The sequence below is a fragment of the Aspergillus nomiae genome (assembly GCF_001204775.2).
Source record: "Aspergillus nomiae NRRL 13137 chromosome Unknown contig00080, whole genome shotgun sequence".
In the NCBI taxonomy this organism is placed as follows: Eukaryota; Fungi; Ascomycota; class Eurotiomycetes; order Eurotiales; family Aspergillaceae; genus Aspergillus; species Aspergillus nomiae.
Window position 1 is genome coordinate 70,413 of NW_015378135.1, and position 25,986 is coordinate 96,398.

General features: G+C 50.0%; 11 protein-coding genes across 11 annotated transcripts; 4 read left to right on the forward strand and 7 right to left on the reverse strand.

Annotated features, from left to right (window-relative positions):
• Positions 1-1,342: 1,342 nt before the first annotated feature.
• On the forward strand, positions 1,343-2,314 carry ANOM_004172 (uncharacterized protein; the record flags this gene model as incomplete). The annotated part of the gene is made up of 1 exon (XM_015549429.1): positions 1,343-2,314. One exon carries the CDS (start codon positions 1,343-1,345, stop codon positions 2,312-2,314), a length of 972 nt encoding a protein of 323 aa, XP_015408397.1.
• Positions 2,315-3,471: 1,157 nt separating this feature from the next.
• Positions 3,472-4,778, reverse strand: ANOM_004173 (uncharacterized protein; the record flags this gene model as incomplete). Its single annotated transcript, XM_015549430.1, has 3 exons — positions 3,472-4,037; positions 4,105-4,228; positions 4,287-4,778. The coding sequence occupies 3 exons, from the start codon at positions 4,776-4,778 to the stop codon at positions 3,472-3,474; spliced, it is 1,182 nt and encodes a 393-aa protein (XP_015408396.1).
• Positions 4,779-5,516: 738 nt separating this feature from the next.
• On the reverse strand, positions 5,517-6,353 carry ANOM_004174 (uncharacterized protein; the record flags this gene model as incomplete). Its single annotated transcript, XM_015549431.1, has 2 exons — positions 5,517-5,776; positions 5,837-6,353. 2 exons carry the CDS (start codon positions 6,351-6,353, stop codon positions 5,517-5,519), a joined length of 777 nt encoding a protein of 258 aa, XP_015408402.1.
• Positions 6,354-7,117: 764 nt separating this feature from the next.
• On the reverse strand, positions 7,118-8,200 carry lea1 (U2 snRNP complex subunit LEA1; the record flags this gene model as incomplete). The annotated part of the gene is made up of 4 exons (XM_015549432.1): positions 8,049-8,200; positions 7,922-7,962; positions 7,603-7,863; positions 7,118-7,492 (listed from the first exon to the last, which is right to left on the reverse strand). The coding sequence occupies exons 1-4, from the start codon at positions 8,125-8,127 to the stop codon at positions 7,118-7,120; spliced, it is 756 nt and encodes a 251-aa protein (XP_015408401.1). The 5' UTR covers positions 8,128-8,200.
• Positions 8,201-8,850: 650 nt separating this feature from the next.
• On the reverse strand, positions 8,851-11,173 carry ANOM_004176 (putative nucleoside diphosphatase (Ynd1); the record flags this gene model as incomplete). Its single annotated transcript, XM_015549433.1, has 4 exons — positions 8,851-10,817; positions 10,882-11,008; positions 11,064-11,098; positions 11,164-11,173. The coding sequence occupies 4 exons, from the start codon at positions 11,171-11,173 to the stop codon at positions 8,851-8,853; spliced, it is 2,139 nt and encodes a 712-aa protein (XP_015408400.1).
• Positions 11,174-12,512: 1,339 nt separating this feature from the next.
• Positions 12,513-14,172, reverse strand: ANOM_004177 (ammonium transporter; the record flags this gene model as incomplete). Its single annotated transcript, XM_015549434.1, has 5 exons — positions 12,513-13,205; positions 13,262-13,582; positions 13,631-13,811; positions 13,868-14,082; positions 14,164-14,172. 5 exons carry the CDS (start codon positions 14,170-14,172, stop codon positions 12,513-12,515), a joined length of 1,419 nt encoding a protein of 472 aa, XP_015408399.1.
• Positions 14,173-15,695: 1,523 nt separating this feature from the next.
• ANOM_004178 (arylsulfotransferase family protein) lies at positions 15,696-17,269 on the forward strand (the record flags this gene model as incomplete). The annotated part of the gene is made up of 2 exons (XM_015549435.1): positions 15,696-16,520; positions 16,589-17,269. The coding sequence occupies 2 exons, from the start codon at positions 15,696-15,698 to the stop codon at positions 17,267-17,269; spliced, it is 1,506 nt and encodes a 501-aa protein (XP_015408395.1).
• A 233-nt stretch (positions 17,270-17,502) lies between these two features.
• ANOM_004179 (lysophospholipid acyltransferase family protein) lies at positions 17,503-20,184 on the reverse strand (the record flags this gene model as incomplete). The annotated part of the gene is made up of 7 exons (XM_015549436.1): positions 17,503-17,748; positions 17,803-18,059; positions 18,115-18,426; positions 18,475-19,153; positions 19,205-19,460; positions 19,510-19,728; positions 19,779-20,184. 7 exons carry the CDS (start codon positions 20,182-20,184, stop codon positions 17,580-17,582), a joined length of 2,298 nt encoding a protein of 765 aa, XP_015408394.1. The 3' UTR covers positions 17,503-17,579.
• An 850-nt stretch (positions 20,185-21,034) lies between these two features.
• Positions 21,035-22,203, forward strand: ANOM_004180 (pantoate--beta-alanine ligase PAN6; the record flags this gene model as incomplete). The annotated part of the gene is made up of 2 exons (XM_015549437.1): positions 21,035-21,062; positions 21,137-22,203. The coding sequence occupies 2 exons, from the start codon at positions 21,035-21,037 to the stop codon at positions 22,201-22,203; spliced, it is 1,095 nt and encodes a 364-aa protein (XP_015408392.1).
• A 430-nt stretch (positions 22,204-22,633) lies between these two features.
• On the forward strand, positions 22,634-24,919 carry dbp7 (putative ATP-dependent RNA helicase; the record flags this gene model as incomplete). Its single annotated transcript, XM_015549438.1, has 1 exon — positions 22,634-24,919. The coding sequence occupies one exon, from the start codon at positions 22,634-22,636 to the stop codon at positions 24,917-24,919; it is 2,286 nt and encodes a 761-aa protein (XP_015408393.1).
• A 27-nt stretch (positions 24,920-24,946) lies between these two features.
• On the reverse strand, positions 24,947-25,843 carry ANOM_004182 (WD40 repeat domain-containing protein; the record flags this gene model as incomplete). Its single annotated transcript, XM_015549439.1, has 1 exon — positions 24,947-25,843. The coding sequence occupies one exon, from the start codon at positions 25,841-25,843 to the stop codon at positions 24,947-24,949; it is 897 nt and encodes a 298-aa protein (XP_015408391.1).
• Positions 25,844-25,986: the final 143 nt, after the last annotated feature.

The following is a 25,986-nucleotide window of genomic DNA, read 5'->3' on the forward strand; positions in this document are numbered from 1 at the left end:
AAGTATCCACAGAGATCAGCACGATCTTTTCGCACCCCACATCTGAACCTCACTCAGTACACAGGATCTGACCCGTCCAAATACAGCCACCGCAGATCGATGCCTTAAATCATTTCGCTAATGGAATCTCTTCTCAGTCGGGACGACTACGGTCCAATACTTTGTCCTACAGTTGACTACGGATGTGAGTCCCACTGTGGGTGGGGTACCATTAGCCGGCCTTCAAAATGATAGAAATGAGTGTGCCGTAACTCTCGTTGCCGTATTATACACGTTCTGAAAGATTGAGCCGCCGCAGTATCTATCCTGAGCTTCAATGTGCTGGTTGTAGCCACGGTCATAATATACACAAGAGAGACTCCGAACTGTTGGTACACACGACTGAGAATTAGTGAACTAATCCTTGATCATTTGTAGGTATTCAAATGGGTACATACGTAGAGGGATGATCCCTATTAAAACCCAATGAAGAGATTCCAAGACCCATGATGACAAGATGTGAAAAAAAGATGTGTCTAGAAAAACAAAAACAAAAAGAAACAAGGGACGGGCCGGGATCGAACCGGCGACCTTAAGATGGTTGCAATATTTGGCTGACGAATCAGATAATTGCAATCTTGCGCGCTACCACTGTGCCACCGCCCCATTAGATATTATTCGGCTCAATACTTTGTGCTTATAAATGGAATCAGCAACAATCTCTCGATTAGTGTTACTCCATCAATCCTTTAACACCTCGCCTTGAAGCTGTCTAGGATATAAAATAAGACCAATAGCTATGTCTAAGACCTGAATAAGTACCCATAATGGGTCTATGAATGACTGAAATCCCAGGGTATATTTTGGATGATTTATGCAGTCCTTCCCCTTGCTCTACTCTGACAGGGCAAAGGACGCATTGGCCCCTTCATGACCTTCCTTGTTGTTGTCTCGACAATTTCATACAGTGAAAACTATGCTGGTATCTTAATATGGTAAATAGCTTTAGACGATAGGGCTCTTATGAGATACTATGTCAGAGCTTCCGACTGCGTGTAATTGTTCTCTCCAGGTTAGGGTTCAATACGTCAACACCACTGAATATATATTTAGATTACGAGCGTTCATAGTTAGATACTGATTCTAGGAATATATTTCACAGCGAGGAGAACAGACACAACCACTGCACTTATTTCCGATAATAATACTAGATAAAGACAAGAATACTAGTATTTTAATTGTCGCTATAACTACGCCCGATTGGTGTTATTCAGCTCTACAATTTCATTGGCCATCAGCAGCTCGGAACACGGTTGCGCTGCTGTTAGATTATTCGGGAAGTAACTCATTCCTGTCAACAAAGATGTCCACAATGGAAAATTATGACCACATACCATTTTCATACTGCATCAATGATACACTGACTATCCAGTCACATAATCCTCCGTCTCCGATACCCAAAAGTGGACTCATCCAACGAGCTACCTCTGTAGGACAGGATCAGTCGCTGTCTCCTATAGAGTTATGTCTCCAGAACCCGCCACTGCCAGGCTCCGATGGTAACAACTTCGTTTCCATCAAGCTAATCGAGGAAATAAATGTTGGCCATGGCAAGAGGGCCCAGATCTTTGTTGTCAGATGCATGAATAGCTTCAATTCTTCTTATCCACCAACCGACCAGGACATGGTCGCTAAGATTTACGACCCATTTTATCATGACTTTGATGAGGACTCTCTCCTCGGAGCTGACTATGACTACACGCATGAATGCGCTGCTTACACGCATCTATCAGACCTCCAGGGCTCGGTTATTCCCAGGTTTTTCGGGTCCTACACCCTGAAAACAAGGATCGGGGATCGTTTTCGCCTGGCCCGATTGATTTTAGTCGAGCAGATTAATGGTCTGTCTATGGACAGACTAAACCCGGAAACATTTTCAAAGGAGGAGCGTCAGGATATCATGAAACAAATAGTTGACGGAGAGTCTTCTCTCTATATGAAAAACGTCTGCCACGAAGACCTACGCCCACAGAATGTTGTGGTTCAACGAAGCGACTCACAAACATTGCGAATAGTTATCATCGATCTGGGAAAATCGATTATTGGTAGATCCCGCAACCCCTCGAACAGCAGGGACGAGAGCCGATATCTGCCTGGCGTCGCAATTAGCCTCTACTCAGATGGAACGTCCATTATGACCGTCATGCTTACTTTCACGAATGGATTGACTGGCCATGGCAAGCGTGGCTTGAGGTTCAATACAAGGAGGACGAGGTTACAATTACAAAGGAACAACGAGAACTATGGAAGATCTATGACTGGATGCTGGAGGTAGAGCCTCCTCCCCCTTAATGCCGTGAGAGGCGGCCAAAGATCTCTTATAGTTTAGCTGGAGTAGTAAAGCTATTATTTAGTAGGGTTTAGAATGGTTTCATGATCCTAACAGCGTCATTAAGGTTAAAATAGATTCAGTTACCTTGGTTAAAGCTCATATTTACATATTTTTTCGCGACTCTTTTACTTCAAGTAGGATCAGTCATTAGGGTCCTGCGCTTCTGGGCTGTTAGAACTAGTATTGTTGATACAACGTCCGTAGCACGAACATCGACTGAACAACCCCGTAGATACCATGAGAAGTGACTAATAATCACAGTCCGCATCTATATACCCCAAGACCTCAATAAGTAAACCATGAACCACCTATCAATATGAAACCCTGCAAGCCCTACCTCTCCTTCCTAACGATGCCAAAATGGCGGCCGATATATCGTCTGAGCATCTCGAGAAGACAGACCTTTCCTTATTGCAAGAAAAGCATGCAATAGTTATCGTGCAGAAGCTGGAACAGTGGCTAGAAGCCTTCCAGACAACTTTTAAAAACAGAGAGTTAGTTACAGTGCTTACATATCAGTGGAAGCTGACCTATACCATGAATTCAAGCTATGTCTGCCTTAATGTTTTGAATGGTGACTCTGAGGTGAAGCTTGCATGGCTTACACTGTATAGCTATGTCAGACAGGTGTTGTTTAATGCATTGTGACTACTTGGGATTATACCCGTGGAAAGGTATCAAATAAGACCATCCTGTTGATATACTGAGATCCATGTGCTGACATTCATATAGGATGTAGTTCAGGCGGTGGGTGGGAGAGCTGGCTCGTGACTGCCAGCAAAGTAAAGTGCAGATCATGGGAGCTGGTGACAATGTTAGGGACTTCACTTTAGCCTTCTCCGTGAGAACATTGCAATTTCAGTGATAAAGCATGAAATCATTCACCGCACATCTTATATGTTGATGCTATTGTACACTGAACCAAATAAAGACAATCCCACTAGCGAATATGGCACACTGAGTCATGCCTAGATAGACAACAGACCTTCACACTATCCTGAGGTACAATATGTACTGCCAATATTCACCTGACCGCTCAGAAGCTCCTGACATAAATCACAATTATACAAATGGCCATGACTAACCTAACAGGTTCTTGTCTAGACTTCACCCCTCCTCCACATCTCAAGCCAAGTATCTATTTTGTGCTTGGCTTCACGAAAGGAATCCATGGCGTCTCTGAGTGAGTCTGACACTGTCTGCCACTTCTCTCCACAGTCACGCACGGTATCCTGGAAGTCTTCCGCCAGGATATTGTTTAGAGCCATGTTCGACGCGATCGAGAGATTTGCTGCCATTGTTTCAGCCGGAACTGCTGCAGCTGCTGGCTCGGGGGCGGTAGCCTGGCCTCTCTTACCTTCAGCACTGGTTCCCATGCGCTGGGCAGGTCTACGCCCGCGTCTGGGTCGCCTAGGTGGGGATTCCGGTTCCTCTACAGCGTTGCCCTCATCGACTACGGCTTGGATCTCCTCAGGCTGCTTTCGAGGTCTACCCCTTGGCTTTGGAGGGATTCTACCAACTCGGGTAGCTCCTGGTTGGCTCTTGGGCCTAAGGCCTGCTCTTTTTGAGGACTCCTCTCCTGGATCGTCATGTGCAGTATCGTCTTGTGAAGTTTCTCCACTTTCCTTGGGTTGAAGAGGTCTTTTTGTTTCTTGTTGAAAGGCATCTGATGACATACAAAGTCAAATGGCGCTTCGAAAACAGGATAAGGGGACTAATTATACACAACTTACCATCCCTTGGGTTGACGACGGGCTTGCGGTGTGTACATCGAATCTTGGATTTTCTACAAGAGCCACATGCCGGCTCCATTTTGACCTTCTTGGCCGGATTCGGTGCCAGTGCGCTGTTTGATGGCTAGGGTACAAATTAGCGTGAATGGGCTATATTGGGAGGAGCTGGGAACACTGCAAACCTCGTGCGAAGAAGAAGAACCTTGACTCTGTCCAGAGTTTGAAGTACCCACGGGGCCAATACTATCCACACTCTGATAGGGCTCAGTATCCAAAATCGGTTCTTCGAGACCCAAAACTGACGCTTTACGCTTAAGACGATTGCCACCATTCAAAGCGCTGCCCGACGGAGCTGCTGGCATCGGTGCAACTGCACTGGTCCCCGTTCCAATCTGGGAAGGCCTACAGCCCACCAGGACACTTCCAGGGTCAGGAACGAGAACGGGTTCGTCGAGATCAACGGCTTCCCTCCCCTGTCCGGAATGGATGTCATCTCCCTGGGAACCATCAGACTGGGTAGCCGGGATCGGGGTATTGGGCTCAGTCGGTGATCCAGCTTGGGAATCGAACGATGCAACTGGAGCATCCCTCGCGGTACACTGTTCGCACAGCTCGATCTTGTCAGGAGCGTCTTCGGCGCGCGGAGCGCCGCAGTTCTTGCAAGGCCTGGCCATTCTCACAGGATCTATTAGGAACGGCACTTTGAATAGCCCTGTCCAAACAGAGCGGCGCAATAGATGTATCAAATCGACAGGAGAGGTCGAAAGAGAATTAGAATTCGAGAGGTTCGTAAGCGTTGTGTCTCTGCGTCGGGTCTTCTGTTCGCGTTTCCGATGGAGATAATGCACGCTTTTGTTAAATCGCTTGGAAGAACGACGAAGGATCTAAAACGGATGAGAGGATGACGACGGATGGGAAACGAGGAGAAGCTCTGGACGCAGTGAGCGTGAATGAAAAAAGTGGGGGTAGGACTCTTATGGAAAGGGCATAATAGGGCTGCTGGAAAAGGACGGTCGACAGCGCGCTTTAAAGGTGGGAAGAGCCACATCGTCTGACTCTCTGCATCGAACACAACGCCTTCCATATACTTACGTCTTTATCTCCCTTTGTTGTATGGGGAATGGCCGGCCGGAATAAGCTACATCCTCATTGATGTTTGGATCCGTCCTAGAGTGTTATGAACAATGCGCAATTGCTCAAGCCTCATTGTCCCCAGACAAAGCAATTCATTCGCATCCTGCACTCACCCTTCTCCACGTTGTCTACTGTTCCAACCTGAAAGGGTCATACTTTAGGTCCCAACATCGCACGATTGTTCTATCATTGTCCCCGTTGTATGCATGTTCTTAATGGCGCACAAAGCATACTAAAGTATTTGCAAGAAAACAACCAAGCCAACGCAACATACATACTCATGGCCACAGTTCTGTTTCCACCCACTCTCCCTGCCCCTCGGTATTGTTCTCAGGAACAAAGGTCCATCTCACACGCCGCACATTCTGAAGGTCCGACAGGTCAAGACGCTCGATCTCACTTGGACGAATCACAACCACCCGAAAGTTCGCACGCGCGACAGAGTCCTGAAGATCATCTACCTTCTGACCCAATTTCAGGCTTGGGTCTACAGGCTCCTGGGATCGCGGCTGACCAGGCGAGGGATTTTTGAACGAACCTGAACCGATCAGCCAACGCCTTACCCTCTATTCCATGGAAAAAGAAGGGACAAACAAACCTCTCATGACAGGCGAATGATTCGCAAAATAAGTCGTTACCTGCCTCTCCCAGCTCCATCCACTCACATCAGCATCGTTTCCTGTTACGTTCATGCCCGTCTGAATCTCCTTCCTCGCCGCCGCCTCATGCGCTCCACCCTTCGGGTCCCCAATCACAAATGCCTCCCCCTTCACCCGCCACTGGTTCCCAGCATCCGCCAACCAGAACAGACCCTCCACGACGTTCCTAGAAGAATCAAGCTGCCCGACCTTCTCCATCCGAATATCAGTCGTGAGCGAGATCATATCGCTCTCATACACAGCGGGGTTCTGACCAATGCCCTGGCTGTTTAGCGCCTCAACCGCCTGGTCATGGAGCTGTGGGCTCGGCCAGAAACCACGAAACTCACAGGTCCGCGAACGCGGCACGGGCCTGTTCTGAGAGTCGTGGTCGACGGTCGAGAGAGTAAACGAAGTGGAGGAGTTTTGAGTCAGATGAGACTGGAAGAGAGAGCGCCATGGGGCTTGAGGGGCCATTGTTGATGTGGATGTCGATCCAAATCGGACAAGCCTTTGTGATTGCTGGAGGTGGGATGCTAGGGAGGAGATTCTCCTGCTGCAGGTTCGCGAAGCCAGTTTGACTGTGACGTGGGGTTGAGATAATTGGATCCTTCGTACTGGTCTGTCTGAAGCTACCGATGTGTCGATGATTGGCTAATATTAGACAAGGCAAATAGACCAAAGTGTTAAGAGCTACGGTCCCTAGGATTGTATTTCAATGCGATGTAGCTGAATAGTACCAGTGAAGATTGGTAGTGAATCACTGTTGACATGACGTCGGCACGTGCTGGTTATCTTATCTGATCAATGGCATCCCACCAACTGGACAATCCATAAGGATATTGAGCACCGAACATCACATCTGCACCATGTGCACCATTCTGGTCATGCCACTGCTAGGCATCTTATGTAATTTGGTAGCTGTGAATACCTTGATCTAAGTTGTATGTAATACATCAACAGCTAGTTTACAGCTTTGAACTGCGCCAGGTCACAGGCGGGACAACGAATGCAAAAGCAAAGAACCAGAAGAGCCTTCAATTCCACTAAATATAAGCATTCCACAAACACCGCCACGGCCGAATGAAAGCTTTTCTGTATTGAGCTGAAGGTCGAACGAAAAATGAAGCCTGGACGTGAAAGATATCACATCTTTCATGCAAAAGAAGACCCAGAACAAGCTCTGCACCAAATTCATCATAATAAGAACAAGAAAAAAGATACGCCCGTTTCGGGATATATTATGTCTGCATTTGATCCGGGTCCTCGACCGCATCGAGCGCGCCGCCGGGTATCCGCCCTTCGTTCAATTCCTTTTCCAGTCTCGCGATCTCTTGTAAGCTCCTTGCTTCGCGGATCATCTTCTCGACACGTTTTCTCTCGGCCTCGGTGAGTTGGACCCTGACGGCCTTGTCGGCCGGTGCCCGGTCGGCTAGGCTTCCGGATGGGACGTCGAATGTGCGGGACTTGATGCCCATGATCTTGGAGGCTAGTGCCGATGGTTCCTCGGCGGTTCCGAAGAGTTCCTGGGCCTTTTCACGCTCGGCATCCTTTATCTTCTGGTAATCCAGGAAGCGCACGCTGGGGATCCTCCAGATGACCCAGTACCGGTAGTGCTGTGAAGATCAGTAAGCGCCCCCATTCTGAGATTAAACAGCTAGGGAAACCCCATATATGCAGGAATTCCGAACTGAAACAGAGGAATGGGAGCGTATAGGATGCTTACCTCTTTCCGGGTGATAGGGTTCTCCAACAACACCAAATGGGTCAACTTCGTCAGGTTGCGCAGAGGATCCAAGTCGGCGAGCTCAGTCATATGGTTCGATGTTAATACAAGGTTGGCCAGGTTCGGCACGGAGGTTGCTAGAGTGGGCTGGATGTGCTTGACTCGATTCCGGGCGAGGAGTAGGGTGTGAAGGCGGGGAAAGAACGGGAAATTCCCAAGGGTGGAGATATCGTTATCTGTGAAATCGATTGCATCTTGATCCTGCCAGAAGAGTGAGCCTCAAACGACCGGAGGGAAGATGGGAAGCAGAATGCCATACCTTGGCAATACCCAAGTTCTCGATCGCGGGTATTTTGTGCCCTATACGACTCAAAAGAGAAACGATATCAATCCAGCTCTGCAAAAGTGTAGTATCTGTCCTTTTCAGACCGATGTGTAGAACGCACCTCGGAGATCTAATTCGCGATCCTTGAGCGGGTTGATGTACGACAGGGAATTTTGGATAAGCTCGACGGTCAATCGCATTGCGGCGGTGTGTGTCTATGGGTCGTTCTATCGGGTATCATACAATTATAGGAAGGACGGGGCACGATTAATATAGAAATTCAAGGTCGGATAGATCACCCCCACAGGACAGTAAATTGACAGTGTAAAGAGCAAAGTATGTGGAGAGCAGCCAGAGCTTCTTTGCGCATCCCAAATTATCAAAGCGGTACCGCAAAGGATTTTGCCAGGGCGGTGAGCCGACGAATCAGCACTCATACACGTGATCGCATAGTACAGAGGGAGATGGTCGATTGACGACTAATATTGCTCAGTATTTACGAAAAAGAAAAGGGGGCAAGCAAGTCACTATTTGAAACTTCAATTAAAATTCATAATATTTGGTATAAATCGCCGGAACTGGTCCAGGCTAGGTGGCATAAGTCTATTGATACATGCAGCGTCATTAAAACGTATAAATCGCCAAGTCAGATCCAATGAACGACTTCGGGAGAAAAGCAAGGATAAACGGGACAAGAAAGCAAGCAGCAGCTATGTACTTCGGAGCAACAGCACTCCTTGCAAATATCACACGGAGAAGTAATGAATATCGCGCCATAATGCAGACTTTCGGTACGGAAGCCATGTCAAGAAAGCGGTTCTCACCTGACAAGTCGTACCAACACAAAAACCGAAACTCCTTGAGATAATGCTAATAGAAAGGGACATCAAGAGTTTTAATGTGAATAGCGTCATACAACAGCATCAATCAACATGCGACAGCGGTGTCATGATGGGTGATCTATGGGGGTGAGATCTCGAGGGACTGCCTGCCCTGGAGCGTCGGCCGTTTGACGTAGGGCCCAGTGCTATAGGCGCGAGATGGTCCCGACTCTCAGTCCTCACCACTAGCCCTGCGCGATCCATGGCGTTGATACCGGAGCCAGCGGTGATTCCGAGTCCAATGGTCCCGGAGGAAGAGTTGTCCAGCCCAAATTTAAGACTGGGCGTGGGGCTGCCCCAGCTTGATGCTCGCTTAGGCGGCAGGAAGCTTGCGGATTCAGTATCAGACAGGCGGGTTACATCCAGCGAACTCCGTCCGGAGACAATCCCACCCAGGTCGAACTCGTTTGCACCATCTTCAAGAACACGCTCATAAGAGGGGCTCCTGGGGCCAAAGAATGGCAGTTTCCCACCAAAGAACTTGCGCTTCTTGGGGTAACTGGGGTGGGACGGCCCTCCGAAGAGGTTACTAATCTTGTGGAACATCCGCGAGCGGCGACTTCGACCGCAAAGGAAGAAAACTATCATGATCATGATAAGGAGGAATAGCACAAGTCCTGGGACTCTGCGGGACGATCTCGCGTTAAGAAGAGCGTCATGCCAATTCGCGCCATGAAGACCCTCAGGATTGGGCAGCAACTCAGTGCTAGGATATTGGAAGTCGTTGGGGATCCCGGCGACATTGCTACCAAACCCAACAGGTAGGGTCTTCTCTTCTATCTCCACAGGGACCTGGGAGGATGCGTACAGAACCATCTTGCCTAGGGTCCAGCTAACTTCGGTAGAGTCGATTTTGTTGACTGCCTGGAAGGGATCGAGGTAACCTTTCTCTTCCGCGTGTGTAATGACCTCCTTTGTGCCATTGTGACCCGAACCCGTTGTGTCCTCCAACCCCACACGTGGAACTCCGATGCCATTGTGCAGAACATTGATGATCCAGGAAGCCTTGAAGCAAACCTCAGAAGCCTTCTCATGGTTGAGTTTCTTCCATTTATGATCGTCTATACCCTTGGCGATAGTTTCCCAGTCCTGCGAGCAAAAAGACTCCACACGCTGCTGATAGGTGTTGAAATCGTATGCCTTATCCTTATGGCCCATTTCGAAAACGTCATGCGTTGTATGCCAATACTCGCTAATGCCGATGAAATGGTTGACATCAAAATCTATGGCGGGAGCGTGAATACCGTGGAGAAGACAGGGCGGATCCAAACAGGGTGCATCCTTATCTAGTAACGGGTACGTTTGCCGCATGCACTCGTCGAACTTTCCGGTGCCCACAAGGTGCATGTTGCCATCTTGTTCCGATGTGAAGGGCTTCCCATCAATTGTAGTCCGAAGGCCGCTGGGAAGACAAGGGTCAGGGAGTTGCTTGGTGCTATCCACCACGCTTGCTGCTTGCATGGACTCAAGATAGCGTCGCCGTGCCTCGTGGACGCCGAACTCAAGCCACGAGGTGACAAAAACTCTATGCTCTTGCGTTGACCCATCCACGTTGCGGAGGCGCAGCAGAGTCAGGTCATTGGCGTGCTTCTGTGTCTCTGTCGAGTTAGGAGCAAATGCGATTTGCGCCGATGCTCCTCCCATGTCCAAGAAGCCATAAGTATGATGGTCTTTACCGTGGTCGTGTCGTTCAGGTGCATTGAAACTACCCAGAAGGTAGTTGGCGGCGATCCATCCATACAAACCTTCCGTCACTCCAGGAATGACTTGGATGTGGACGTCACAATCGGGCAACAAGAAATCGGAGTTGGCACGCGCATAGGAGCAAATCTGATCCAGGAGAAGGTTTCGTTGCACATCGTCTAATAATCGCATACCGGCAGTAGCAAGAAGGAAGATCGGGGTATCCTTGATCGCATCAGGGGGCACGATTGTCTGAGCGTGTTCCAGAAGTTCTGCGAGATGTTGCGACCCAACCTCCTCGGGTCTGTCGGCAAATGAAGACACTCCTACAAGAGTAAGGTAGTCAGAATGCGTTTCGCTTTGTTGTATCCCGTGATACTGAGTCTTTACCTGGATGTATCTTCTTGGTCCATTCTGGCTTCGTTTTAATTTCCGGCAAAGACTGCAGATCCTCCGAATCTGCCCCTTTGCGCGCAACAGCGTTGTTCAACCATCGATAAACGTAAACCCTCGTCCCCTATTATGGGTGTTAGAGGCGCGAAAAAGGTACTCGTTGACATGTGGTGACTTACAGACGATCCTGCGTCAAGGACAACTCCATAGTGCCCTAATTGTCACCCCTATGGTCAGCGTCCGGCGAACATAGTAGCAAGCGGGGATCAAGAATATTACATTTGCCCATTGCAACTGATAATTAGGTATTATTATAATAGTGATTCTCCAACAAGCATGACAGTCGAAAGGCAAGCTCGATTAGCGAATGGAAGGGGAGCGGTACAGGTCAGTCAATGGCGAGCCTCGAGGGGTACCGTAGTTTTTCTTTGAAACTGGGGGAGATAAAAGGCCGGGGTCAGGTAAGCGGCGAGAACGGGGCTAACGAAGACGAGGAGATAAGGAGGTCGATTATCAGAACGAACTAAACGAATGGCCTTGCTGACGGACAGCAAGATGAAAAGTGACGCGGACCAAACCACGAAAAAGAGGAAAGAACTCAGACTTGTTCCCGGTTCCTCTGAGGAAGGTTGGAGGGACAAGAGAGGGAAAGAAAGGACGGGAAAAAAAAAGCCAAGAGAGTCACATTGGATGAAATGGTGGTAACGATAAGACGGGAACGGATGGCGACAGGACGCGACGCTGCCGATCTCCGGTCCTCAGGCCCGCCGCTTTCCTACTTGGGTCAAGGTCGGAACCAGCCTTTTGCACTACTTTGGGAGGAGGCTGAACGATTCCATTCAATCATGGGCCTCGATGTCAGAAATTGACTTCGTTGGCAGAAGACGAGCCAAAAAAGAAAGGAAATGAATTGTTCTGGTCTGTATATTACTGTGAATGGCTCCTCTCGAACGTTACTCTCTCGGTTGGACAACAAACACGACCAAAGGGGACCGGTGGGTATTAATTAAACCTCGTAATTTCGGATTAATTAAAGGTTTGAATCCATAGAGTCCATCGACAGGGTCTGCAGGACACTTCAAGGGACTAAAATAAATCCCTGTCGCCTTGACGTAAGCTTCGGCCCTGTTATGCGGGAGGGCGGCGTCCGCCCTTGTGATTGGTGGATTCGCCAACTGGTCAGAAGCCAAGCATGAAGCATTCGTCATCACCTCTCGTGAATTTCGTGGATTTCGTGGATTTTCTGGCCCTTTTCCCCCTCCATGACGTTCGAGATCGGGAATGCTGTTCAACATGGAGCACCAACCGTTTGACCTACGAGTGATCGTCCCGTCGGCGACCGACCCCATAAACAATGGAGAAGAATTCCATTGACGATCGAGTCCCTTGGGAAGACCAATCCGGATTCCCCAGATCGCCAAGGTGTGGAGTCTTTGGACCCTGTTGCTGGGATGTACATATGTACGTATACAAATGGCGCTCGTGCATCGGTAGTATTGAGGAGTACGTACTGCTTTCTTACCTGTCACATTGTTTATTACCAAAACCGACCAAAAATTTTAGATCATGTAAACAACTTGAATCGTGACCCTAACTACTAGTATTGTGACAAGACCCATAAACGACCGCTAGACTCCCGATTTCTTCGGTGTCTGCTCGTCTTTTGACCCAGATGGCTCTTTAGACACCCCCATCATCATCGGACTGCTCATGCCATGTGCTATCGACCAGTCTCCGATCTGTTCGTCAAAGAACTGTGCCCGGTCGAGACCCATCATCTCCGATGCCTCATCCACCCGTAGACGCATCCCAGGGATGTACTTGAGAATGAAGAGCAAGATGTAGGACACAGTAAAGGAATACCCAGCGATAGCACAGATCTCAGCAAGTTGCCGGCCAACCTGGATTCCGTTGCCATCAATCGCTCCGCCAGTAAGACTGGCCCCATCCAGGGCTGAAATGGATTCACTCGCGAAAAGTCCGGTCAAGAAGGCACCGACCATGCCCCCAACCCCATGAAGCTTGAAGACGTCCATGCCCTCGTCAATCCTGAGCCAGTCATTAATGTTCTGTAGTGATGAACAGACGATGCCAGTAATGAACCCAATACAAGCCGCGAGCCAAAGAGAAACACAGCCGGCAGCTGGTGTGATTCCCACGAGACCGGCAATGGCGCCTTCACAAGCCCCAACCACGGAAAATCTACCCTTGTGTTTGATCATGTCGACCAGGACCCATCCCAGGATCCCCGTGCATCCTGCCGTATTGGTGTTGAAGACGGCCACCATAGCACGCATACTGGCGTTAAGACTCGATCCACCCTATACTCACAGTTAGATAGACAGTCACGGAAAGCGAACGGTTAGGCAAGACATACGTTGAACCCGAGCCATCCTGTCCAGATAAGAACTGTTCCCAGAAATACTAACGTCGTGTTGTGGGGTTTGCGCGGCGAGGCTTCTCCATGGTGCAACCGCTTTCCCAGGACCAACGCATATGCTAAAGCGGCACAACCCGAAGCTATATGGACGGGACCACCTCCAGCGAAGTCTATAGCCTCAAATTTATAAAGCCAACCGTTGCTGCTCCATGTCCACCTGGCTAGAGGGCAATAGACGATCGTGGCCCAGAAGAAGCTGAAGATCAGAGAAGGCCAGATGTTACCTCGTTCAAAGGCACCTCCCGCAAGTATCATTACCTGCCGGTCTCAGTAATTTCGACCATTTGTGATGGAATTGTATCATACCGTGCAAGCACAGAAAAGAAGCTGGAAGAGGCAGAAGACGATCTCGGGAAGCACGGCGGAACCGGGAGAGGGTGCAACCATGACATTCTTCAGTCCAAAATTCTGCAGCGTGCCGATGAATGGTCCGCCATTTCTGGAATAAGCTAGAGAATAACCCCAGAATAACCATTGGAATGTGACACTACAATCTGTTGAGTATCTGCACTGACACATCATGCTACCACCCACAGAACTTACACCGCAAGGATCATAAAGCCTTGGAAAAGGAGGGCCAATGCGGACTTCCGGCGGGTTAATCCACTGTAGAGGAAGGCGATCCCGGGCAGAATTAAGAAGACGATAAAAGTGCAGGCGGTGATGTAAATATAATTGTATTCCAATCCTGCATATTGTGCATTGACGTCGACTTTGGTTGGATCGCCCCCTTCGGGCATGGAAGCATTGTACACCGGCTGTTAGTCGTACACGGTCATCATTAGCCTGATGCTGCTATCGTAGAGGTCCTCCATTGGGGTAGAGAAGGACAGACATACCGCAGCCATGACGAGTAGACGCGCTCTCTATTCGGTGAGAAGCTCAGATGACGACAACAATATATTATAGCATTCGCTTTTGTGTCTCGAACGATCGATCTTGGGAAGCAAGCGAAAAGCTGGAGAATCTGTCGGCCTGCATCGCAATTTATCCTCACCTTCTCCCTTGATTTGCAACATCTCTTGGCCGTACTCAGATTACCGTAGGATCGGGTACGACGTTTGTTTTGAGCTTCTCGTGTCCTTATCTGCTCGAGCCAAGACTCTTGTACTTAAACTGGCTCCATTCATGATGAAATATAATCCAGTAATGGGCACTGTGAAATGGGCCGCTCGTTATCGGAGGGGCAATCGCTCAAGAATATCCTCCGTTGCTGATAAGATACGGTCCATTGATTGATGGGTATTGGCTTTGCCTCTTCACTCCAGGATCTGGCAACCTGGCGAGGGATAGGGTGCGCTTTCCAGTTAACTGTCTTGGGAAGTCAAATGCGCGAACCACGATGATTATTGGTGAGAGATAACCTGCTCCCGCGGCTGAGGTCCTTTGCAAAGCTAATCTTATCGGCTTCCAATAGATCTTCTGTTGCTATACGCAGGCTTCGATCATCTTGCAGATGGCGGGTCCCTTGATAAGGATGAAGAGAAACGCCACAAGTCTGGCTGACATAGACTATGCAGAAAACCTGTCCACTACACTAAGTAGCATGGATGACAGATCGTTAGTTCAATATGTTGTGAAGATTCTACTTGTGGTTAGCCTCTCTTCAAGGCTGATTAAGCCCCTAGGGCTCCTTCGTTCAAGAGACCTTTCGAATCCCGCCGCCAACTACCGACATCCACCTTAGTCTCAGAATTTTCCCCACAATTTACTCCCCGCATAGGAGTCCGGGGAAGTGCTCATGCATACAAAAGAGAACCCCGATCTCTCCACTTCGCCTATAAGAAGATCGGCTGTCATTAACTGAGCAATTTGCCGTCACGGCTTAGCCCGCCATGCCCGTGCCCCGATTGGTCCGGGCCCTGCCTTATATCTCGGCTACCTTGCTTGTTTTGTTCGATTGAGGCATCGCGAAGCTTAGATCTAGGTATCCTTAGACTCTATTGGATGAGTCTTTGCTCTGAGTCGACACGACTAAATTACCATGGTGGGTCATGGATCGGTCTTGGAGAGTTGCGTACTGCCGTTGCAGTCGAAATACCGATCCTACCACCAAGCCTGAAGTACAGCGGCAAATTCCCACATCGATACCTTCAACATGTCCCGTGAACCTGTACCGTTTCCAAAGGACTACCCCAGGAGTGCACTTTGCGGTATCCCCATTCGGTTGAGAGCTCAGGCTCGATGACCCATTAAGGAAAGATGTGCGAAAATCCGGGAAGGGGATGCCGATAGAAAGTGGGACTAGGAACTTTCAGCTGAAGGCACAACAAACCAAAGTTTGTGCCTATATATACCGACAGAGTTTTCACTGGACTTTTCGTACTGTCCGTAGGATTGCCGAATTGCCTTCACCCCAGGTCGTCACAAAATGTGGCACACAAATAAAGTTAGCTTTCTTAACCTCTTCACCCTTCTACTAGGGACTGTGGAGTCCTCTGCTCAATCGTCCACTCAATGGCCTCAGCAAACCTTTAAGAGCACACCACTTGAAGCACCATACCTCAACGTCACCAAGAATGGCCAAACAGAACTGGGCTACCTATTCTTCTCCCCAACAAACAGTAACTGGAGCTATCCAACCATCTACCAAGATGACGGACAGCTCGTCTGGCGAGGTCCATTGGTCAACACCTCAGCCGAACAGCCACAAATGCTAAATGGCGAGCCCGTCCTCGCCTACTGGAACGGTGCCAACATCAAAGGCTTCGGCTTCGGCGTCATTAGCATCCTAAACAGCTCCTATGACGAAATCTACAAAGTCACCCTCCCAGGTACAGAGGAGAAGTTCGTCACCGCTGATTCCTTGACATACCCCTCCTACATCGACATCCACGAAAGCCAAATCACAGACCAGGGGACGATCCTCGTGACAGCTGTCAATGTTACACAGATGGACCTCTCATCAATCGGCGGCCCCAAGGATGGCTGGGTGCAAGACGGTCTCTTCTACGAAATCGACATCAAGACCAATGATGTTCTTTTCCGCTGGAGTACCGTCGAGCACCTCTCCGAGATCCCTCTTTCCAACAACGAACTCCCACTGCAGGGCAAGGGGTCAAACCAGACCACCCCCTATGAATACCCACATCTGAACTCCGTAGCCAAATACGGTGATTCATACCTGATCTCCTCCCGATTTATGTGCAGTTTCTTCTTCATCGACAAGAATGGCAACGTAACCTGGCAGTTGCACGTAAGTTAACCGTCCTACCTTGGTATAGACAAACTCCAACCCAAAACACAAACTAACAAATACCCCAGGGCCAAAAAGGCGGAGACTTCACCCTAACCCCAGGCACCAGCTTCTGCTACCAACACGACCCACGCTTCGAAAGTCAAACGGAAGACAAAATCACCATCCACTTCCACAACAACGAAAACTCGGATTTCACATCTGAAACCGTTATGACAACGGGCATGACCATCGAGCTAGACATGAAGACCAAGATCGTAACCCTCGTCGACAAGATCTGGGACGCTGAGCAGCCCGTCTACGCCGAGTCCCAGGGTAGCTATCAGAACCTGACTAACGGACACGTGCTGATGCAGCATGGTGCGGTTCCGAAGCTGGAAGAATTTGACGAGAACGGCGCGTTGGTGATGAGGGCCTGGTTTGGTTATCACGGCGGCACGAAGACGTACAGAGGGTACCGGTTCCCGTGGGTTGGTAAGCCCAGGACGAAGCCGGATGTGGCTGCTTGTGCTGAAAAGGGGAAGACGGTGGTTTATGTGAGTTGGAATGGGGCGACGGATGTGCAGGAGTGGAAGGTGTTGGGAGGATCAGAAGAAGGGCAGATGAAGAAGGTTACGGTGGTGCCTAGGAATGGGTTTGAGACGAGAATTGCTGTGGATGAGGTGGTGGAGAAGGTTGTTGTTGAGGCTGTTGGTGGAGTGGGTGCTGGGAAGAGATCGGAGGTCGTTACTGTTGGGCAGAGTTGTTGAGTGCTTATAAATGCCTTATTGGCATACTCTGTAACCACAATCTAAGTAATTTAGAGGCTGATACTGTACTTCAGATAGATTTAACTCTTGTTAACAAATAGAAGACTCTGAAAAGACGTGTATGCTTCAGAAACTGGACCACATGGCGACTAAAATATATGATCGGGTACGTATGCACAAAAAGGAAATAGTTACATACAAAGGGTTCAAGTAGAGTAAGGGTATTCACAAGGCAAGGAGGCGGGTTAGAATAGTAAACGATTATAAACAATCCGTAACAAAATATAAAAATCCATGCGACGAGTAAGTATTAAAGTTTAGAGCTGGGCGTAATGTCTTTTCTGCGCTGTTGTCGAGCTGAAACGTCTACGCTGTCTTCCAAGTCAGGGCTTGCGGCGCTCTCAAATAGTTTACGGCCGACCAAGTCGGTCATGATCAGAACGCGAGAGGAGACCGTTGCGCCATCTCGACGATTTTTCCTGCTCGAGATTAGTATAATAAACTTGAAAAACAGGGATAAGAGCATGACTCACCCCTCGCGCCTAGACTGAGCAATCAACTCGGTGAAGTCCCAAAGGCGTCCACGAGGCAATAGCTTGCCGGTGGACGGGTCCCGTTCGGGTGTCCATTCGGGTGCAAGCTTCACCACAGGTGCAGCGCGTGATTCTTTGCTCTTGCGAACGAGGATGATACCTTCTTCCGCGAAGCGTTGGTATGAGTTTTTGAGGGTCTCCTTGTTGACGGCTTCGAAATAGGACAAGTCGCCTTGATGGTACAACGTTTTGCCAAGCTGTCCTCATGGTTAGGCTTATAACTATTTGGATAAATTTCAGACATAGACCTACCAGCTGAGCACTATCCTGCGCCTTCTTCAAGTCGATCCAGATATCCTTCTGTTCATTGACTGGAGGGGTGAGTCCAAGCAGAGACACCGAGCCGAGCCATGAAGCCTCGATAAATGGCCAGATCAAGAAACAGTAGAAGTCATAGTTCTCTCTTCCACACTGCCGTTCCGCATCGCTTAGCTCAACGGACAGAGGTGTGCCGGAGGAATCCCTAGAGACGGTGATAACATCATCTTTCTCGAGTCCCTGGAGAGTTTTCTCTAAATTGGTAGTCAACCCCTCCGGAGGGAAGATGAACTCACCACGGAAAAGCTGGAAGGTGTTAGTGATTTCGCCAGGGAAGGGAAAGTGGTATCATACCTGCGAAAGAAAAGAAACTTGGTTTAAGAGATCCGTATATGAAATTCGTTGATGAGATGGGCCACCACCCCGTTTGACCTTCGTGTACATAGCTGCCGAGACCAGCGCTTCCGTAATGAATAAATGAATGGTCATGTTGCGATAGAAAGACAGCTGGAAGCGATCCACAGCGTAGTATGTCGGCTCAGCAAGACCGCTTACTACACCCACGAGCTTCGACCCGAGGACCTCAAGGGCACGATCAACGACCACCTCAGTCGGATACCTATAAAAGTGTGCAACCCGGCCACCCTTCATGCGCACACGCTCACAAAGCCACTCCACCCGACGCACCAGCTCCGCTTTGCCGACGCCGCGCCCGCGAAGCGTTAGCAGCACGGTACCAACCAAAGCTGTAGGCATCATCACAGAGACATCATTGATCTCCGAAAGAACTCTATAACCCAAAGTCCTTAGGATTCGGCCTCTTTCTTCATAATTGAGTTTCCTGCCACTATTTACGCCAATCTGGTCTGGTAATCGGGACAATTGCTGCGTGACAAATTCCCTCAGACTCCAAGGTTCGTGAAATCGAACATCTACCCGACCTAGCTTCAGGGATAATACAGAAGAAGACGAAAGGAAATCCGCAAGGTTCTCTTTGCGCTTCGGCTGACCAAGAAGCTCGCTAATATAGGATCTATAGGCAATGTCAGCAAGCGTGTACGTTTGTAAAGGGTTTCTTTCATACTCAGTCTCAATAACTTTATCGTATTGTGTGCTAACGGGGCAGATGATTGTGTCCTCCACACGGCCGGATAGCACACTGTCTAATATGAAGCTCAGAATTCCGAATTTGGGCGATAACAACTTTCCAGTTCTAGACCGCCCGCCTTCGATGAAACATTCGAAATTGAACCCTTGTTGCAACATTGTATCAATATAAGCCTGGACGACGGTATTATACAACGGGTCATTTCCAAAGCTCCTCCTAATCCACATGGCCCCTGCAGTCGTTAGCATGAATATGAGAGAGGGTATAGAATTATATCATACCAGCATGCTGCAAGAAAGGCCCCAGTAACGGGATGTTCAGATTGTCGCCTGCCACGACGACAGGTAAACCAATCCCTAAGCGGTAGCAGATAAGTTGGAGAGAAACATAGTCAACATGCGACTTGTGACACGGCAAAAAGACAATAGACTGCTTCTTTTTGGCCGCTTCTGCTGCAACGGACCTTAAGCGCAGAACTTCTTCACTCGATACGTGAATTCCTGCGACCATTAGAGATAAACTCTCACAAAAAGCTCAAACACAGGCCTACCTTGGTGATAAGCACGCGTGAGAAGCTGAGTGCAGAGATAATATGCGCCGCGGATAAACCGCCGGCTCTCCATCTTGCAAATCATATTGTCCAGCATAGAGTCAACCACCTCCTTTAGGTTACTCTCGATCTCATTCCGCCGATGGGCCTTCTTCTTCGGCAAAGGGCCCGGCTTCACATCTAAGAGGCCCTCCTTCTCTTCTACCGATAATCGGGCTTCGGCCAGTTCCTTAACCTTGCTGCGTAAGAGAGAGCTTGCGAGGATGTTCGTCTTCATCCGATCCGAAAATCCGGAGTAAAATATAGGCTGCCCGATCACATCGTCGTATGCGCGCCAGCCAGTACCTGACATATAGAGGCTCACTTCCCGTAGAAAGTCGAACGGGTTCTCCCGAAAGCGTGCCATATGATGGACAAGATTCCGCTCGGTAATTCCGTCATCTTGAGGTTCTGGCCCTCCAGTGAATCCACTGGGATGATGGTGACTTTATCTCCAACAATTTCCAAGTCTGGGGGCGATTGATCCACGGGACCCTTCTCGGATGGCATCTTGGATAGAGGAGAGAGCGGAGAAGTAGCTATACAGGTACGAGCGGGAACGAAGCTAATCAGGGAGAATGACAGGAGGTCCGGCTGCCATGGACTTCAGAAGCACAGGAGACACAGCGGTCATAACATGAATGGTCGCCCGGAGTATAGGGAAGAAGGTTTCATAGCAACGTGAGCGGTAGAATATTGTTGTGATTCAGTTCCCAACAAAAGGGCCTGATCATCCCCCGGTATTTCCCCAGAGTCACTACCTCGGATAGAGTCACGTGAGATAGCACGGTCCTTGCGGCGTACGGACCAGTAATAAATTACACAGAGTACATGCAACCATGGCGCCAGAGCTGTACGTAAGAGAAAAAGCAGGTTGATGGGGCTGTCTAACCGAAACGGGCGCCGAGCGTTAGGCCCGAAGTGGGCAAGTTTAGAGCTCCTCTTCCCGAGTCCCGCGAAGGATGATTTCCACGCAGAAGCCGAGAGCACGACGATCGACCATCACCTTCTGCAATCAGAGAGCATGTGCGCCCGTCTTAGTGGGCTGATGCATCCTGTCGTGCAAGTTTTTAGCTCATAGAGTTCGGTGTAACGGCCAATGTCCCTTTGGCAATTCAGCGTCTGAGCCCGTTGTTGCTCCACAGTGGGACAGAGGAAGCACACTGACTGCTACATGGAAATCTGCGAGCCTGCCACCTCATAAATAAATTTCCAACATGTTTCGGTGGGCGCGGGCATTCTCAAGTAAGACTACAAGAGACTTCTGAATTTAGACTGTGTTCAAGCCCATATTTCTCTAACAACAATTTCTATTGCAGCTGCGTCGTCTTTTTTCAACAACGCCTCAATGGCTTCCCCATCCCTCCGCCAGTACTCCTTCCAAGTCTTCCGCGATGTCCCTCCGCTCCGCCAAATGCGCCGGCAGCTAGTGCTGGACAAGAAGACCGTAGGGTTTGTTCCTACCATGGGGGCTCTTCACGAGGGCCATCTCTCGCTGATCCGACAAGCGGCGGCCGAAAACACCGATGTCTTCGTTAGCATCTTCGTCAACCCGACCCAATTCGGTGTCAATGAGGATCTTTCAAGCTACCCCCGGACTTGGGATAGTGATGTGGCTAAATTAGAACAACTGAACGATGAGTTTGCCCGTCTTGGTAATGCCACTGGTCGCATCACGGCTATTCTTGCCCCTACGTCGAAGGTTATGTACCCTACATTACCCCCTTCATCGGAAGTTGATGGGGATGGGTCTTTTGTTACAATAACCCCTATCTCAAAGAGGCTGGAGGGTGCATCCCGTCCGGTCTTCTTCCGAGGGGTTGCGACTGTCTGCATGAAGCTCTTCAACATTGTTCAAGCCGACCGTGCGTACTTCGGACAGAAAGACGTCCAGCAAACCGTGGTCATCAAGCGCATGGTGCAAGACTTCCATGTGGATACTGAGATCAAGATTGGCGACACGGTTCGCGAGCATGACGGGTTGGCGATGAGTTCGAGAAATGTGTACTTGGGAGATCGGAGACGTACTGTTGGCCTCGTCCTCTACAAGGCCCTGAAGAGTGCTGAAAACGCATACAACTCCGGCAAGCTGGCGCGAAGTGACATTCTCGGTGCTGCTAATAGTGTGACATCCCAAGTCTTGTCCGAACAACAGGCTTTGTCGCCGTCTGAAAGGGCCCTTTATGAAGTCGACTATATATCCTTGGCCGATCCTGACACATTGGATGAGGTGGAGTCAATTGACCCCGCCAAGGGAGCCATCATAAGCGGTGCCGTCAAGATGACTCCTCTTGAAGAAACTAAGCCCGGCGAAGACTGTGGCCTAGGTGATGGACAGGTTGCTGTGAGACTTATCGACAACCTGATCTTTAAGCCTCGATCTTGAACCCTCTGCTCTTCTGGGGGTTAAAATATACCAAATAGATAGATCATCTTCAAAAGAGCGTTATACAACCAGGCGTACCCTGTCAATGGCCAATGTACATATATGACATGTCTGGATAACCTTTTGCATCGACCCACTTGTTACAATACAAAATACTGAGTGCAACATATGCTAACAGTTATCAATCTAATACCTCATACCCACATTCACTACATAAAGCAACCGCCGATCCTCCGTAGCAGTCTCCCTTCCCCCATCACCCAAAAAGGAAAATAGGGCACATAGAGAGGGCTCGGAAGCAAAACGGGCCGAGAAAATTTCCCTCCGCAGCGGGACCCATCGAAAAAAAGCAGCAGGCCTAGCCTCACCCAGCAAGCAAAAACCCTCATAAACAAGCAAACAAAACCAGAAGTTCGTCATTACATCCAAAATGGCGGACGACGGTTTACTCCTCAACTTCGCTATCAGCGACACCAACATAATCAAACCCGAAGCCAAGCTCAAAGGCGGAACCTGGCGCGACCGCCTAAGCGCAAAGAAAATCGCCCAACACCGCACCAACAACCCCCGGAAGCCCGGCGAGGAGAGACCATCCTCGAACAAAGGTCCCCTGAACCCGAATCGCATTCAGGTATCCTCATCTCGGCCATCGAAGAGACAGAAAACAGATGCCGATGGAGACCATGGAAAACCACAACATAAGAACCAGCAACACCCGCGACAGTTCGTCTCGTCCCTTTTCTCGAAGAACCCTACGCCCCAGAATACGGAGGAGGTGCCTGAGGAAGAGCCGACTGAGGATGCGAAGCCGACGAATGCGCCACTGATTGATGGACTGGATACATTTACGAATCTGGGGCTGTCGCCGAGCTTGGCGGCGCATTTGTTGACGAAGTTGGAGTTGAAGGCGCCGACGGGGATTCAGAAGGCGTCTATGTCACAGTTGCTGAAGGAGGACAGTGATGCGTTCATCCAGGCGGAGACAGGTTCCGGAAAGACATTGGCTTATTTGCTTCCGCTTGTGCAGCGGATTATGACGGTTTCGAATCCGAAGAATATGAGCACAGATTCGAGCGGTGAGCCGATCGTTCATCGTGATAGTGGGTTGTTTGCTATCGTCCTGGCTCCGACGCGTGAGTTGTGTAAGCAGATCTCGGTTGTTTTGGAGAGTTTGCTTCGATGCGCGCATTGGATCGTGGCCGGTACGGTTATTGGTGGTGAAAAGAAGAAGTCGGAGAAGGCGAGACTTAGGAAGGGACTAAATATTCTGGTGGCTACACCAGGTCGACTTGCTGACCATCTTGAGAATACACAAGCGCTGGACGTGAGTAATGTGAGATGGTTGGTGCTCGACGAGGGTGATCGGTTGATGGAGCTCGGTTTCGAGAAAGAACTACAGGGGATCATTCAGAAGCTTGATGCCAGACAACGACCCAGTCGAATTCCCGGTATTCCTACAAAGCGAACTACGATCCTTTGTTCCGCTACGTTGAAGATGAATGTACAGAAGCTGGGAGAGATCAGTTTGAAGGACGCCGTTCATATCAAGGCAGACCCCGCCGACGAGGATGGGGAAACCAAGAAGAAGGACGACGACGGCTTCAGGGTGCCAGCTCAGCTTAAACAATCTTATGCTCTTGTTCCAGCTAAGCTCAGACTGGTTGCTCTTACTGCCTACTTGAAACGAACATTTATGCGGAAAGGCTCCGTCATGAAGGCTATCGTATTCGTCTCTTGTGCGGACTCGGTCGATTTCCATTTCGAGGTGTTCTCAAGAAAGAAGCAGTATAGAGACGAAAGCGAGGAGGAAAACGAAGACAAGGAAGACGAGGATGAAGATAATGTGAAAACGAAATCTGAAGCATCGCCACACGGCACAATCGCCCCTGCTGTTGCCTTCTCTAACCCTTCGAACCCGGTTAAATTGCATAAGCTCCACGGATCTCTCCCCCAACACGTCCGAACAGCCACCCTTAATGCCTTCTCTCGCGAACGCGAGCCATCCGTTCTAGTCTGCACCGACGTTGCATCTCGAGGATTGGACTTGCCAAATGTCGACTTGGTCATCGAATACGACCCAGCTTTCAGCGCGGACGACCACACCCATCGAATCGGACGTACTGCCCGTCTTGGACGGGATGGCCGAGCATTGATCTTCCTGATGCCCGGCTGCGAAGAGAACTACGTGGAAGTTCTGAAGCGGGGGTACCGAGACGGCGGAAAGGCCCTCACGCGCACGACTGCGGAGGACATATTGAAGCGCGGGTTCGGCGGGAACATCACATCCGAGACCAAGAACTGGGAAGAGAAAGCGACCGATTGGCAAATGGACCTCGAACGATGGGCAGTAGACAACTCGGAGTACCTCGAGATGGCCCGACGAGCCTACCAATCCCACATCCGCGCCTATGCCACGCACATCGCCAGCGAGCGAAGCATGTTCAACATCAAGGAACTCCACCTCGGACATCTTGCCAAGAGTTTCGCCCTGCGTGACCGGCCCAGCAAGATCAACGTCCCCGGCCTGCGCCCTGGGGACAAGGATGCAAAGAAGGACTACAAGGCCGAGAGGAAGACCGTTGGAAAGAAGAGAAAGGCAGGCGGCCGAGACGACGACGATTTCCCATCGTCCAACGACGCAACATCGGCGGCCCAAAAGATGCGAGCCAAGCTGAAGGAGCACATGGCTGGCGCCAGCGAATTCAACCTTGCCTAGTGTATTTGTATATAGCAATTGATGCCCTCAGTAGATATCCCACAATGAGATCTTTCCATCTTTTGAACCCGCCGCCAACCAATGCGTCTTCTGGACCTTCTGATTCCGCTGACGCTGCACCGTAGCAAGCGAGAACTCTCCATCACCCTTCGTAGTAGTAGCAGTACCACCCGAAACATCAGAACCCACCACATCCGCAAAAGCAACCGCATAACAGCCCTCCTTATGCCACTTCAAAACCGCCAACTCCCTCATCGTCTTACAAGAATACACGCGAATCCTCGAATCCCAGCCCGCAGTCGCAAACACCCTCCCATCAGACCGAATCCTCAACCCCTGCTGCCCGGAATGCTTCGTATCCACCGTCTTCAGCGTAGTCGTCTCCCCAAACCCCGGAACAGGATGCCTGACCAACAACGCATCCGCGGACGACGAAACAAAATACCCCCCAGCGGGAAAAACATCAATCGACAAGGCGGGCTGGGAATGCGGCCGCGCGACATAAACCTTCTCCCATTTCCAGAAACTCGCATTTCCCGAAACATCCTGCGCACCTCGCCGCGCAAAAACCATCACCTGGCCGTCTTCGTAGGCGGCCGCGACGTGGAGTTCCCGGCTAGATGAGTAGAAGAGGGCCACGGCCATGACCATCCCCGTTTGCGCGGCTGTGCCGGCTGGGATGGTGCAGAGGCGTGTTTCGCGCGGCAGGTGGAAGAGATCGATTGCGCCTGAGTCGAGGGCGTTAGGGACGGCGAAGAGCGCGGCGCGCCCAGGTGGCTGGGCGTCTGACGCTGCTTTCTGTTGATCTGGGGATGTCTGATCATCGAGGAAGAGTAGGGAGAAGGCGCAGAAATTCAGGGCGTTAACAGGCAGCGAGTGGACGAGCCAGGGTTGAGTCGCTTGGGACTGCTGCTGCTCGCGCATGTCCACGGGCAGGGTCTTCTGGAGGAGATCCTCGTCTTGGGCGCGGAAGCGCCACACGCATAATTTGTGGTCTCGACCATGGCTGGGGCGTTTGTTAGACACTTTCTGTTGGGAGTTGGGGGAGGGGAAATCGTACGTATATA